This window comes from Crocodylus siamensis, chromosome 4 (assembly GCF_052110815.1).
Source record: "Crocodylus siamensis isolate JL-2025a chromosome 4, ASM5211081v1, whole genome shotgun sequence".
NCBI classification, from domain to species: Eukaryota; Metazoa; Chordata; order Crocodylia; family Crocodylidae; genus Crocodylus; species Crocodylus siamensis.
The window spans coordinates 154,560,527-154,575,232 of NC_143398.1; the positions used below are offsets into that span (position 1 = coordinate 154,560,527).

General features: G+C 43.8%; 1 protein-coding gene across 2 annotated transcripts in view; it reads right to left on the bottom strand.

Annotated features, from left to right (window-relative positions):
* Positions 1-14,706, bottom strand: part of MYO1D (myosin ID) — a 268,077-nt gene that overhangs the window by 150,509 nt on the left and 102,862 nt on the right. For both annotated transcript variants that reach the window (XM_090044297.1, XM_090044298.1), the window contains exons 15-16: positions 3,644-3,810; positions 65-272 (exon numbers count right to left, since the gene is read on the bottom strand). In XM_090044297.1, coding sequence (XP_089900423.1) covers positions 65-272; positions 3,644-3,810 — 375 coding nt within the window. The remainder of the gene's footprint in view (positions 1-64; positions 273-3,643; positions 3,811-14,706) is intronic.

Sequence of the window (14,706 nt, forward strand, 5' to 3'; positions counted from 1 at the left end):
GATTTGATAGGACAACTTTTCCATTACAAGAACTTCCCAAACTTTTACCTGCAACTGTTTTTACCTTTTGTAGGAAGAGAACAATCCTCACAAGCATCTTGGCATGCAGTTCCTCCAGGGTGAATAGAGTTCGAGGTGTGCGGATAAAAATCTTGGTTTTTCCATAGGCTACATCATGCTGAAACCCACAGCACTCTATTAGTTTCTTCACAGCTTCTTTGTCAGAAGAGAGGTCATGGTTTGGCCAAGTAAATTCTGAGATCATCTTGTACCTAAGATTGAACATAAAATCATTTTACCACCGAGTTCCCAGTTCTGCTTCCAAGCCTATCCTTAAACATCTACATTTTCAAATTAGAATTTAAATAAAAAATATTTTGTTCATGTACTGCTAAAAAAGACAGTCACAGAGGGATGGTGTTCCAAAAGGGTGAAAAAGAATATGTACCTGAGTGTAAAGGATGTTGTACAAATTGCCTACAGAGGAACTGCTCATTGGGGCTCATTTCACACAACAGAGAAAGATGCAGTATGGCAGAGACCAACTTTGACGTTGACATGATGAGCAGCTCCACTTCTCAACTTTCGCCAATTTATAAATATTTACCAAGAAAAAAAAAATCTTAATTTAAACTTTCTTGGGAGAAGTCAATTGAAATTAAGATAAGAACTTGATGTACAGTAAAAAACTTGGGCTTGTTAAAATCCTATATAACCCAATGTCTTCATGAACACTTCTGTACCACCCCTGGTGCATTTCATTATTCAACACAGTAAATGGTAGCAAACTTGAGTTCCAATTTTTGAGCCATGGGACTTTTTTTTTTTCTTTCAGCTGGATAGCTAATTCTGAAAATAATCACCAGTGGACAAAGCAATACAGTTGGGGTTACACCTGGAGCCTAAAATACAGTTTGTTCGTTTCTTTGGGTTTTTTTTAAAAAAGGTTACTAAAGACGCCAAAATAAAACTGTATGAAACAGACAATGTTGTCATTCTTCCAAGATTCTGGCTCTTCCAATCATCATATTAACATCTTTGAATAAGCTGTTGACAGCAAAAAAAAAACCCAGTGAAAACACATGGGGCCCAGAGCTGTGGTACATGCATTTGTATAAATGGCAAAATGCATCTCAGCACTGAGAAAATGGTGGTGGCTTGCTTACAAACTAAAACAGAAAGGTGTTTTAGTTCAAAAGCGCACTGCAGCCATTTTCTCAGCACTGATGTGCATTTTGCCATTTATACAAATGGATGTGACGCAGTCCTGGGTGCATCAGCTCGTGTGTGGAACAGATTCAATTAATCGAGTCTACTCCAGTGCACCAGATCTCTGGTGCATTAGAGCAGACGTGTGCATACATGCCCATGGTTTCTAAACAAGCAACAATATATTGGTGGTAGGGGGTAATGGAAGGCAGGATGTGGTTATTATTAGAATGAAGTACAGAAAGTGACATATGAAAAAAAAATCCCTGCGTCTTAGGGACAGTTTTTGTATTTATATTTAAGTGGGCGGATAGCGCTTATTTCAAATGAATCTATATACAGTACATAAATATTTTACATTTAAAGAGACACCAAAAACCCTTTTAGTTAGTTTCAGCTCACTTCTCACTATTCCCAGTGGGAAAATATTCCTGCAATAATTAAAATTGCTGGGAGATACTTTGGAAAAATCCTTCACTGCAAGACATTTACATTAGGAGGCAGAGACCATCAGGGCGATAGTGCAAATCCACCTTTTATTAGAACAGACCTGCACGGCTGATGGGACCAGACAAGGGAAATAAAATGTCAGAGCTCTAACAAACCTACAGAGCGTGGAGGATTGTTTATGAAAGAGGAAGAAAAATTTAAATGCCCTAAAAAAATGGGCATCAACAACAATAACAAAATTGATACCTGCAATTCAGGATCTCTTTTTTTAGCATAAGTTAATGTTAACACTCACCCTCTCAGGCAATTACTACAACTGGTGATATTGATATTGTCATAACACTGCTGTAGGCTTTCCATCTTTCCAGCAGCATGTGCTGTGCAAGGTCCCTGAGGCAAAGAGCATGACCCTGATGGCCTAGCAAGTCAAAAATCCAAACCTTGCTGCTAATTATAATGAAGCAGAACTTGGAATAAATCTGCTGCCTGACAGCACAGTTCTTCTCCTCCCCCTTGGCCTTAAGATCTTGACAGCTTTCAAGGTCATCCATACATTAACCAGCCACTTTATGCTGCCTTTATTTTTGTCTCCTCCATTTTTAACTCTAGAAGGAAACTAATTAAGGCCGCTTTTGTAAGCTACAGTCTGCAATGGAAATCTCCTGTAATCAAGATGTGTATTTTACTGACCAATATTGAATACGAACACAAAACCAAGACTTCTCTCAACACAACCCAGTTTTGGACACTCCCAGTGTCATTTTCATTCCACGCTAATTTTTCTTTTTAAATAGCCACATATCTGAGAACTTCAGTAATAAAAGATATTATATCATGTTCATGAAAACTGAGACTTGATAGCACCACTTTTCCCCAAAGTCTAGGCATTAAAACCAAAACTGCAACATTCCAGTATCCAGTGGTGGCATTTATCTGTGTGAAAAGGGTGCAGTTACCATCTGAAAGCAAAGTTACCGTGGGCTAAACAGAAGCAAGCTTCTTTATTTTAGAAAGAGATAAATCCAGGTTAATCTAATGTTAGGAAGTGGTGCGGAACGCAGATACAATATCTGAGACCTCTCCTTGGATCTATTCCATATTCAGGGTCCTACAGTGGCAAGAGCACATAAGGTCAGAGTTATACCAAATACCATATGTGAATCTGGTTTACTAGCTACTAGTACGTTTCTGCTTCTAGACACACTAGATGATCTTGGCACATGTCCATTAAAAAGTTGCTACTTGCACAAGCATGAAAACAGATTTTAGTGAACCGCCGATTATACACAAGTGTTACTGATGGCAGAACCAAGTCCTACACTCAACATGATGCAGAGAAGTACAGTACACTAATAGAAACAAAGCACTGTAAATCACATTTGCTTGTCTTGTTGTTCCTCTTCAGTTACTACAAGCATCCAAATCTGTACTGTCATTATGAACAGCACTCTTCTTTCAAGGACATCTCTGTTTATAACACGTGCCAGCCACACTTACTTTAATACTGTGTTTTTCATTATTCCTAGCCTGAGGGCCAGCATTTCACCTGCTCCAGTGAAGGAATTCAAAACAAAGCCAAAACACTCTTCCACTACCAGGATGCTGGAATTCTTGGTACACACTTAAAGGAAGAAGTAACTCTGTGGTAACTCACTCATGATGCAAGAACAATGACAATCTACAAACAGTTCTGGCCAACAGAAATAGAGGGCCATTTTCAAATAAGAATGAAAAAAGCGTTAGGCTATGAAATCTGCCATCAGAAGAGAATGAGAAAGACAATACCCAACATTTTATTCTAGTCCCTAGTGAATGTCCCAAAGAGAAACAATCTCTTTGCCATTCGAGAGCGAGAATTGCTAAGCCTAAAAAACTCTGGCTTTTTCCTCATGATGAAAGCAGAAATTTAGAGGGAGTGTCTCATCAAATATCTCAAATACCCTGTAAAGACCCAAAACAAAGCATATTCCGATTCCCTTCTCACCTGTGAAGAAACTTCTCATATGTTTGGCGATAAGCAAATCCTGCCCGGCGGACTCTCACATTCTCCAGAAGTCCAAGGTACTCCACCTGGTGTCTGCAGCGTTCTTCATCGAACAGCTGTGGGGACTTCTTGTCATTGGGCTTAATGCAACGAACATAATATGGCTCCTATGGAGATAAAATGAACACATACAAAGAGTGAAGAAATACAGAGCCAGCTGTATTCTACAAAATATTTATGTGTGTGTTTGCCTAAGAAGTATGAATACAGAATAGCTCCTCAGAAGTTGCAAGGTTAAAACAGAAAGGGCCTCAAACAGAAGAGAATATGCAGGAAAAGACACATTAGAAAAGTGACACACAACATTTGTGTGCATTATGCATATTGTACAAAGACTTACTTCAGGATCAGTATTTTATGTATTCAAAAGTCTCCTTTCCTTCGCTAGTAACCAAAATAGTGTTTCAAAACTGCTCTTTCCCCTGCGTATAGTGAGTGACTGGGGCTTGTAGAGTCTTCAAATAAAGTCTGGCAAAAAAAACCAAACCAACCAACATCTTGGATCCTGCTACAGCCTCTAATGTATTATGTCAACATCTCTATGGCCCTGCTGAAGCTCTGGCCACCTAAGATATCTGCAGATAGGGTTTTAAGGACCATTCACCATTTTCCTTTTTCTTGCTATTCCAGACCCAACTTCACTTCCTCTATCTTCAGCTTCACTTAGAGTGAAATACAGGGTCTTCATAAAGTCCTTGTGCACAACCTAAGTTATTAAAGCTTAAAAGTGCACAAGGACTTTATGAAGACCCTGTACTGTTCCCACAGAAACAAATGACAACTTACATTGGCTTCAGCAAGGCCATAATTTCACTTGTAGAATTTAGCTGTTCTTTTCATTTTAATATGCACAGTTCAGGAGCAGCCATTACCATAGTAACAATTACTCTGACTGGCAGATGCCGTCTACAAACTAATATGGAAATTTCCCTCTTTACCTACTCGGGGCCATTAGTGGTCTAAATGATGAGAACCCGAAGCTAAGATTCAGATGTTAGAAGCCAAAAACATTATCAGCTGTTTCAGTCTGGAAGATTACAAAATATTTCGGGAAACTTGCTTAAGAAATCATAGCACAACAGACTAAAGAGACTCTCAAGCGGTTATCAAACCTAAGCTCACTCGATGTAATTTATGCCAGTACTTAACCCCCCTAAGAATTAGAAACTCTTAATATCCAACCTAAAACTCCCCTGTTGAAACGTACACCCTTGTCCTATCCGTTGTGAACAGGAAGAACAGTTGTTCACCAATCTCTTTTGTATTGGAAGACTTATCAGATTCCTCGTTTCCCTCTATCATCTCTCCTCTAAAATAATAACCCAGTTCATAGAATCATAGAAAATTAGGGTTGGAAGGGACCCTAGGAGGTCATCTAGTCCAACCCCTTGTTCAAAGCAGTACCATCCCTAACTAGATCATCCAAGCCAAGGCTTTGCCTAGCCAGGTCTTAAAAGCCTCCAAGGATGGAGACTCCACAGTAACCCAAGGATTGGTTACTCTCTGGGTAACCCATTCTAGTGCTTCACCACCCTCCTAGTGAGAAAATTCTTCCCAATATCTAACCTAAACTTCCCTTGCTGCAACTTGAGACCATTGCTCCTTGTTCCATCATATGCCACCACTAAGAACAGTCTTGCTCCATCCTCTTTGGAATTACCCCTCAGGTAGTTGAAGGCTGCTACTAAATCACCCCTCAGTCTTCTTTTCTGTAGACTAAATAAGCCCACATGCCCCAGCCCCCTAACCATTTTCATTCCCCTCTGCTGGACTCTCTACAATTTGTCCCCATTCTTTCTATTGGGGGGGGGGGGGTGCAAAAACTGGACACAGCACTCCAGACATGGCCTCACCAGTGCCAAATACAGGAGAATAATCACTTCCCTCAATCTATTGACAACAATCCTACTAATGCAGTATGCTTCTTGGCAACCAGGTCACATTGTTGGCTCATATCCAGCTTATTTGTCCACTGCAACCCCCAGGTCCTTTTCTGCAGAGCTGCTGCTTAGCCAGTCAGTCCCCAGCCTGTACCGGTGCATGGGACTGTTCCATCCTAAGTGCAGCACTTTGAATTTCTCCATATTGAACCTCAGGAGATTTCTTTTGGTCTAATCCTCCAATTTGTCTAGATCTCTCTGAATCCTAGCCCTACCCTCCAGCATCTCTTCTACTCCACACAGCTTGGTGTCATCCGTGAACTTGAGAAGGGTGTGCTCCATCCCATCTTCCAGGTCGTTGATGATGACACTGAACAAAACCACCCCCAGGATTGACCCCTGGAGTGCTCCATTTGATACCAGCTGCCAACTAGTAATCAAGCCATTGACTACTACCTTCTGAGCCTGACAAGCTAGCCAGTTTTCTATCCACCTTACAGACCATTCATCCAGCCCATACTTCCTTTGCTTGCTTGCAAGAATGTTGTGGGAGGCCGTAACAAAAGCTTTGATAAAGTCAAAGTATATCCCCTCTACTGCTCTTTCCACATCCATAGAATCAGGTTGGTAAGGCATAACTTGCCTTTGATGAATCCATGCCAACTGTTCCTGATCAGTACTTCTCCTCCAAGTGCTTAGAAATGGATTCCTTGAGGACCTGCTCCATGTTTTTCTTAGGGAGTGAGGTGAGGCTGACTAGTTTGTAGTTCCCTGGATCTACCTTTTCCATTTCTTAAAGAGGGGCACTATATTTACCCTTTTCCAATCATCAAGGACTGCTCCTGATCACCAGAAGTTTTTAAAGATAATGGCCAGCAGCTCTGCAATCACATCAGCCAACTCCCTCAACCAGAGATGATCCCAGCAGGCTGTGGGGTCTGGGGCAAAGTAGCCTGCACAGGGCCCCCTTCCCTGTCCCACAGCACTGTTACACCGGGGAGTGAAAGCCCCTGCACACCGGATGCAGTGGGAGGGTTGGCGGCCAGAACTTCCGTCCATAATGGGCAAAGAGACGTCCAACCTGTTAGGCAGGAGGGTGGGCTAAACTACAAACATGGCAGCCATGGCCTCTCTGCCCAGCTCTGCAGGCCCCCCAAAGTGCAGGACTCAGGGCAGTTGCCCCGATTCAACCCCCGCAGGGATGGCCCTGCCCTCAGCACCCTCAGATGCTTCATTTCTGGCCCCATGGACATGTACAAGTTCAGCTTTTCTGAATAGTCCCTAACCTGTTCTTTCATCACTGTTGGCTGCTCAACTCCCTCCCCAAGCTTTCCTGCTAGGTGCAGTAGCCTGGGAGCTGACCTTGCCTGTGAAGACTAGAGGTGAAAAAGGCATCGAGTACTTCAGATGTTTCCACAAGGTGTTACTAATTCCTTCAATCTATCCTTAACCATTATGTTTTCTAGACCTCTAACCATTTTTGTTGTTTTCCTCAGGGATCTTTCCAATAATTCTTGAAATGCAGTGCCCAAAACAAGACACGGTATTTCAGATGAGGTTTCCCCAGTGTTGAGGAAAGTGGAGAGGTCACTTTGTGACTTCCATACTACCTTCTTGTTAATATATCGCTGAATGCTATTAGCTTTTTTTGCAGCAATATTACATTAACTCATTTAGCTTGTGATTCAATATAACCCTCAGGATCTTCATGGTATAGGAGCCTTGCTAGTCAGTCATTCTCCATTTTGTATTGGTACACTTGATTGTTCCTTCCCAAGCATAGCATTCTGTACTTATCTTTATTAAACAATCTGATTTACTTCAGAGCTTTTATCAAAGTCATTTTGAATGCTCCTCCTGTCCTCCAAGTGTCTGCTCCCTCAGGCCAGGTTAGTGTCTCCTGCAAATTTATCTTGTGGCTATTGAAAGACATGGCAAAGATCCATCCAAGATGGAGAATTTCCAGGAAAAAAATTTAAACTGTTGCAAATCTTATGATACAGGTGTCAGCTCCAAGGCTGAAGTCTTACAACAAAGGATTCTAAACTTGTTATCTGCAAAAAAGAAGTAAACGATAATAGAAAAGAAAAATGAAAGTGAGACTGGTAAAAGTCTGGTACAGCACTAAGCTTGCACAGTGGAAACCTCATATCTTCATGGGAGCAATAAAATGTCTTCTTGTACTCCTTTACTCACCAAATGATAGGTGCTCCTTGTTTTTCCATACTGACCTCCTGATAATTAAATATCACACCTCAAAATTTCCTGCCCTTGGTTCCTCCCAACTTCCAAAGAAGTTATAGAAATTAGAGAAAAGGAAAAAAAAGTTCTTATACAGGCCTATTGTTAGCAGTAAATGCTGTTCTCAGCCTCCTAGTTAACCCACAATTATTCTTCCCAGTAAAACGTACCATTTTTATCCTATATTTTCATTGCTTAATTGTATATGCAGCTGCCAGCCAGACGAATGCACAAGCCTCTGATATATTTGCTAGCTTGCAGTTAGCAGCTCTGAGCCACTTAAATGATTTTGTATGCAGGCCTCCATGCAAATGGAAGCTGTGTTGTATTTAATATTTTTTTACTTGTCCTGACTCTGCAAGACCAGAACTTCAACCTCCTCCCAAATAAGTCACAAGAAGAGTACTGCAAGGGAACAACAGCTGGTGTTTCTACCAATGGCCCTAGGACCTCCAATTGCTTTAACGCCCACTTTTCAGGAAGACGCATTGTATTGCCATAGCTTCCCCAGGCACCTTTTTCCACCAGCACACCTGAACTAATTCAACTGGACCATATCTTAGGCAAGGGGTTATCAGCCAGGGGTACTTGAGAAAGCCCTGGGAGATATGCGTGGGTAGGTGGGAACAGAACGCCACCATACACCATCCTGTGCTGCCATGCAGGCACCACCTGCCCAGCCGGATGCAGGGGGTGGAGGGCAGGAAGCTTGCACGCAGTGGCTGCCGCTGCTCCACATTTGGCCACGTGCCTCCCCTCTCCGTGTCTGGCTGCCAGGAGTATACTGATCCAAAAAGGTTGAAAACCCCTGTCCTTAGGTCATTCCAGGGGTGCTTAGGGACTATAAAGGTGTCATTATATGCTGCCCTACACTGCACCATTTAGAAGACATTTTGGAAGGGCATTCTCTAAGGCATGGAGATTCTAGGTTGCAGAGTAGCCCAGAGATACCCAGAATAAGGCTGCTGCCAATAAGATCAGCCTCTAGAAGTGCTCCATTTTAGGCTAGAAATGAACATTACCAAATGAAGCAGATCAGCTCTGCCTGGATGCACACTGTCCACTGATTAAGGTGAAGTCTGCTTAGGAGAATTAAGAAACCTTCCCAGAGGAAAAGGGAGTGCAAAGAGGGCTGTAAGAGCTGTTCTACTATGGAAAACAACGAGTGTCCCCTTAAGCATTCATTTGATGGGTCTAGTTTATGTTCAACAGTAAACCTAGCTAAAAGCCTGAAACTTGCCCAGGCTTGCTGGTTATGGACCAAATCTGAAAGTGGCCTAACCTGGATTTGCTGTGCCCCATGGAGATGAATGCCACCAACTGGATGACTGCCTCTAGATGAACTGCAGTTACGTGCAGATTTATGGTTTCTAGGCCCAGAATAAGGCTCTGGCTATGAATGACTGAAGTTGTCCCAGTCAAGATTAGGTCCCTGGTTTGGTAGATTTTGGCTTAGGACAGGACTTTTGACCAGGAGCAGTTTGTAGCCGTTGAAGATGTACAGCTGGTATAATGCATCTTTGCAGGGATGTCCCATTCCAAGGCTTAGGTGAAACATGCCAGCAGGGGGCAAAAGGCTGAGCTGTATCAGTCCACTAACATCTAACCAATCCAGTGGCAATGGGTCAGGACCAGTGGCAAAACTCCTGCAATAAGCCAAGAAAAGCAGGCCTGGAGAACACTGTTGGAAGGAGTCTCTCCCTTGCTGACCCTGGGTTGTTTGGCTCCTGACTCATGTCAGGTAAGGAAGATGAGGAGGGAGACAGTCTTGGCTCAGGAATAACCTTGGAAAAGGTCAGAAAAAAAGGACTAGAAGATAATGTAAACTTGATCCCTGAGGAGGGAGCTCAGTGGAAGGGCCACCTAAAACCACGTTAGAGAAGGATGTGGACCCCATAAACAGGAGACTTGAAGTTTTGTAGATCTAGAAGGAAAACCCCATCTTTGCCCACTTACCACATGTCCTCTAGTTTGGGTGAATGGGATGCTGGGGGCAGGGGCAGATCCAGAATTTGGCAGAGAAGAGTGCAGGAGTGGCCACCCCAGGTGCAGGGATGGCTGCATTCCTGGTCCAAGCTTCCTCCTCTACCCCAAACCATCACTACAGGCAGAAGCCTTAGGGACTTTAAGTTCCCAAAGCAGGTGAGCATCCCTGCCTTCCCCTCCTGCTCAGAGGCATGCCCTTTCCTCCAGTTGTTCCTGTTTTCCCTGCTCTGTGGGTCTGTATGGGGAGAGGAAGGGGGTTCTGCTCTTGCCCATTCCAGCTGGACTGAGAGATGGACTTAGCTGGGAGCAGCAGCAGCAAGAGGGGGAAGGGGGGGTCCCATGATTCTGGATCCCCCTGGGGCAGACAAGGGAAGCCCACCCCTCCCCCCTTTGGACTGAACTGTGCTGCTGGAACCTCTGGGAACTTTAAAGAAGTCCCCAAAGTGGAAGAGAATCCCCCTTTCCCTCTGTGCCTGAGCACATCCCCACCCTCCTCTCCCCAACCTGAGGTGGCTGCTTTCCCCACTGGCCCTGGGCAGGGAAACTTCAGAGCTGCTCCTGCCTGCTCCAGTTGCTACACTATCACACTTCAGGGCTCTAACATTACCTTTTCTTTCAGGAGAGGTGTTGAAGAATCCCTCCCCCCCCCCCCCACTTCAACCTGGTCATGACATCTATTACTTGTAAAAGTCAAGAGCCAGGACCTCTGAAAGGACCCAAAGACAATTCAGTGTTCAATGCCCTTCCTCCTGGTTTGCCAGCAATGCCAGAAATGTCAGGATGGGCTGCTAGGTTCCTGCTGTGTTTATCCAGGAAGGGTTTAGTTTTGTCCCCAAAACAGGGCTGAACAGTGAAACCACATGATAACTTGTGAGCCTGGGTCCACCTGCCTGTGGAAGGAGAGCTCAGAAACACAGGCTAACTCCTTGGGGGTATAGAGGAGCAAAGTCTCTTGGGATGCTGGAGAAGCTAGCTATTCCCTGTGGTGCTAGACATAACTGGACCTGTGGCACTGGAAATCATTCCATGTGTATGCTTGCTTTTCGTGGTGCTGAAAGGGCATTATTTCTCACCACAAATGTAGTGCCTGTCTATGTTCATAGACAATTACCTACAGAAGATGCAAGTTACTTTTACCAATGCTCCCCCACACTCTTGTTCTGTATGACATTCTGCAAAGCACAAATACAGAATCTGTTCTTCTCATCTCAGAACCTGTCCAGTTCCTCCTTCACAGCCATTAAATTCATATATGCAGGCAAGAACAGAGGACATTTCTCACCTTGCCTCCCAGCATGATCCCATTCAACCCTCCTCATTTGACAAGAGATGACAGTCTTACTGTTTCATTTTCATGCTTCATTTCTGCCATTCCCATCCAAAGGTCTTTTTTTTTTTTTTTTTTTATCCCCCCACCTCCATCCCCCTAATCACAGAATGCAATTCATACTCTAGTTATTCAAGCTAAAACACTAGTTCAACCCATTTCTGCATGTGCTCAAACAAGCAAGTTTATAATTAAGACAAACTCCAGATTTCCCAGCAAGTCTTGTAGTCCTTATGCATTTCTAGCCTGTGAAGTCAGTAGGGCAGCAATTATCTTTGCATTTGTGAAACATACGGCACAAAGTGCACTGTTGGTGCCCAACAACTAAGGAACAACCACAGCTGAACCTATTTTAGTAACTTCATTAAGTAAATTTAGAAATCCCACTAGCACGCTAAGACTGACAAACCCCAGTAAAAAGGATCAAATGAGTGTCCCTTTACTGGATCTATATGAGCAGTCTAAACTGTAATAAATATTTTCCTCTCTCAGTATAGTTGTAACAACATTCTCTCAGAGTAAAGGGACACAGAGAACTAATAGAAGTTTACATGCTTTACATAATAGTTTAAGATATTCTTCTTTGAACTATTTCAGTAAATTTGCATTTTACCAGCCATCTTTTCCTAGAGAAGGATGTTTTCCACACATTATTTTAAATGAGTCACATAGTCAAAAGTATAAATGCTCTGTTCTTTTAAACAGCAGTGTTCAAAGCACCAGTCTTCACAAGATGCTGCTTGTAAAGTATTCCGTTTTTAATTAGGATTTTTTTTAACAACATAATCTGCATGATTTCAAAATCTGAATTTTGTACATGTAAGTTACAAAATACAGTTTTGTTCATTAAATTTCTTGTGCCATATCTTTTGAGACTTGTAAATCAATGGAGGAGAAATTTATAGGGGGAAAAAAAACAAAAACAGACAATAAAACTTCAATTCATGCTTATAGCAAGTGAATAAGCAGAGTGGATAGGTGACAGTGAGCAGCAATTGGTTAGAAGCAATGTAGCCAATGAATGTTTTAATGCTGTCAGACTGGCATATACAAAGAAGGAAGGGAAGATATCTCTTCTCTGAATGAGGTCACTCATAGACAGCACCCAGTTGCTAATAAGTCTCCAAGACAAGAAGTTCATGGGTCAAATTCAGCAGTCTTGGATTGTGATTTCTTTAGGGAGTTGTGAAATACCCGAGATGCAAGTGGGCTGTTGATTGGCAAGTACAGGGCACAGAAACCCATACGACTGAAGGTTTCCCAAATTAACATGATCTTTTCAGAGAAGTAGGAACTCTTCAAACAGTTTATGCACCTTGTAACAGAAATGAGTTCCAACCACAGGACTGATGAAGCAGTTTCCTACCATGGATAGCTCCTTACAGTGGAATTGGCAGCTCCATGGAAAATGATCTGGTGGTTCTTTTGGCCTGTAATATAGCTCCATTTAGAGTGAAGAATTCATTAGGTTTAATTTGGAGGTGCACCAGTACATCAGACCCACATTGGATTGGCACCAATATAAGGAAATTTGACAGTATTGGCAGTTGGCTTCTTTTGCCTAATGTGCCCAACAAATGCCCTGTGTATGCATGCAGCCACAACATGCACATGGCTAGGAGTGCAGCCTGGTGGCTTGGAGAGCAACATCGGGCTAGTAAGTCTGGTGTGGGGGAAGGGAAAGAGTATGGGGGGCAGATCAAGGCCCCCATGGTGAGGGAGGGAGTGGGTCAGGGGCTGGAGCAGGTGCTGCACAGCCAGGGCAGATGGGGGGGATGGAGCTGCAAGCAGCTCATCTGGAGGCCATGGTGGGAGGGGTGTGGCTGCCACCACTGCACACACCCCAGGAGGGTGGGGGGGGACGTGCTCCCATATCTGCACACAGGGCAGGATGGACTGCCACTGTGGGCTGGGGCCAGGGTCTGCACTGGGCTCTTCCCAGCGGGGGGCTGGGCTGGGCTGCATTTGGGGTATGTGGTGGCAGCATTGCTCTGAGGGGGGATGGGACACCCACACACACATGAAGTGTGGCTATGGCAAATTTTGGGGTGGGTGCAGCACTCCCTCTCCCTCTTGCCCTCCCTCTGAGCACAGCCCAGCTCAGCCCCTAGAGGGAAAAGCCCAGCACCACCCCAGCCTGCAGCTGTGTCCCACCCTTGCCCCACGCACAGATCTGGGGGCACACACCCCCATGCCCTCCCAGGGTGCACACAGTGGCAGGAGCTGCTCCCCCCACACAAGTTGCTTGCAGCTCTGTCTGCACTCCATCGCAGCTGTGCAGTGCCTGGGCCTGCCCCACTTCCTCCCTCATCATGGAACCTCAATGTGCCCCCCGCAATACCCTTTCCCTCCCCACCATAACAGACTTGCCAGCCCGACACTGGTCTCCATGCTGCCATACTGCATATCGGAATCGGATCGACCGATATGGCTCCTTAAAAATCAGCCATCAATACTGGCCCAAAAAAATCTCTGTTGGTGCACCCCTAATTTAATCTTGCCTCTATTCTCCTGTTTCTCACCACTGACATTCAAGTTTCACTTTTCTCTTTGTCTAGCCATTTAGAGCCAGCATGTAAATGTTTTAGGCTAGCAGATCAGGTCCTCAACTCCTTGTCCAGCAAGCTGAATGCTGCTTTTATTTAGAAGGCTTTGGGATTTATTAGTCTTCATGGCTTAATCAGGATCACTGGTGTTACTTATTGCCTAGGAGTTGGCAAGAGTGACCATTGCCTTAATGTACTTCTGTCCAAGAGGGTGCCAGACCAAAACCTCTTTCCAAATTTCCCTCAGAAAAGCTTTCAAGTAGGTATACCTGGCCAAGTCAATGGCTGAAGTAGCAGCAGGGGGAAGCTAGAGGGAATTTCAGAGACAATTGTTCCCCCACTGCTGCTAGGATCTGACAAGTAAACTTCTGGTCCTAAGCTAACTACCCACTGTAATGGATCTCTGGACCACATCACAAAGAATAAGTCCCTAAATTGCAGGTTCCAACACAGAAAAGAAAATAAATCCAAAAAACCCAAACCCCCAAAATTGGCAGCAATTAACTTTATTGGACTGAATGGACCATAAAAGTGATACTTCCAGGTCAGAGTTGAAGTAAACTGATGAGAGTATCATTAGGAAGTTTGCATCATTTTTCCAGGACTATGAACAGAGAGGGGACTCAATTTCCAGCACTGTCAGTAACCATTTGTCAGGTATACCAGGCATTGCACTTTGTGATCTTGCATGCAATTGGAGCATAACACACACAGTACTGCAGGTTGGAGTAAGTGTTCAGGCTGGGACACAAGCAACTGAGAAATCCAGAGAGGTCAATAATGCATTCCTATTTCAGGTTCTCAGGATCAGGGCAAATCACTTGGCTTCGATTTGAACTTTTGGTTTAGTGTTGCTTAGAAGTAGTTTTTCTAATTTACAGTCTTCTTTTAATTAACATTCCTATATCACATTTACTAGCCCAAATAGTGAGGTGGATATTCAACAGCCACAACACTACCAGTTAATTCTTTTAATCGATAATATTTATCTGGTTACCATTACCAGGATACCTGGACCCTTCC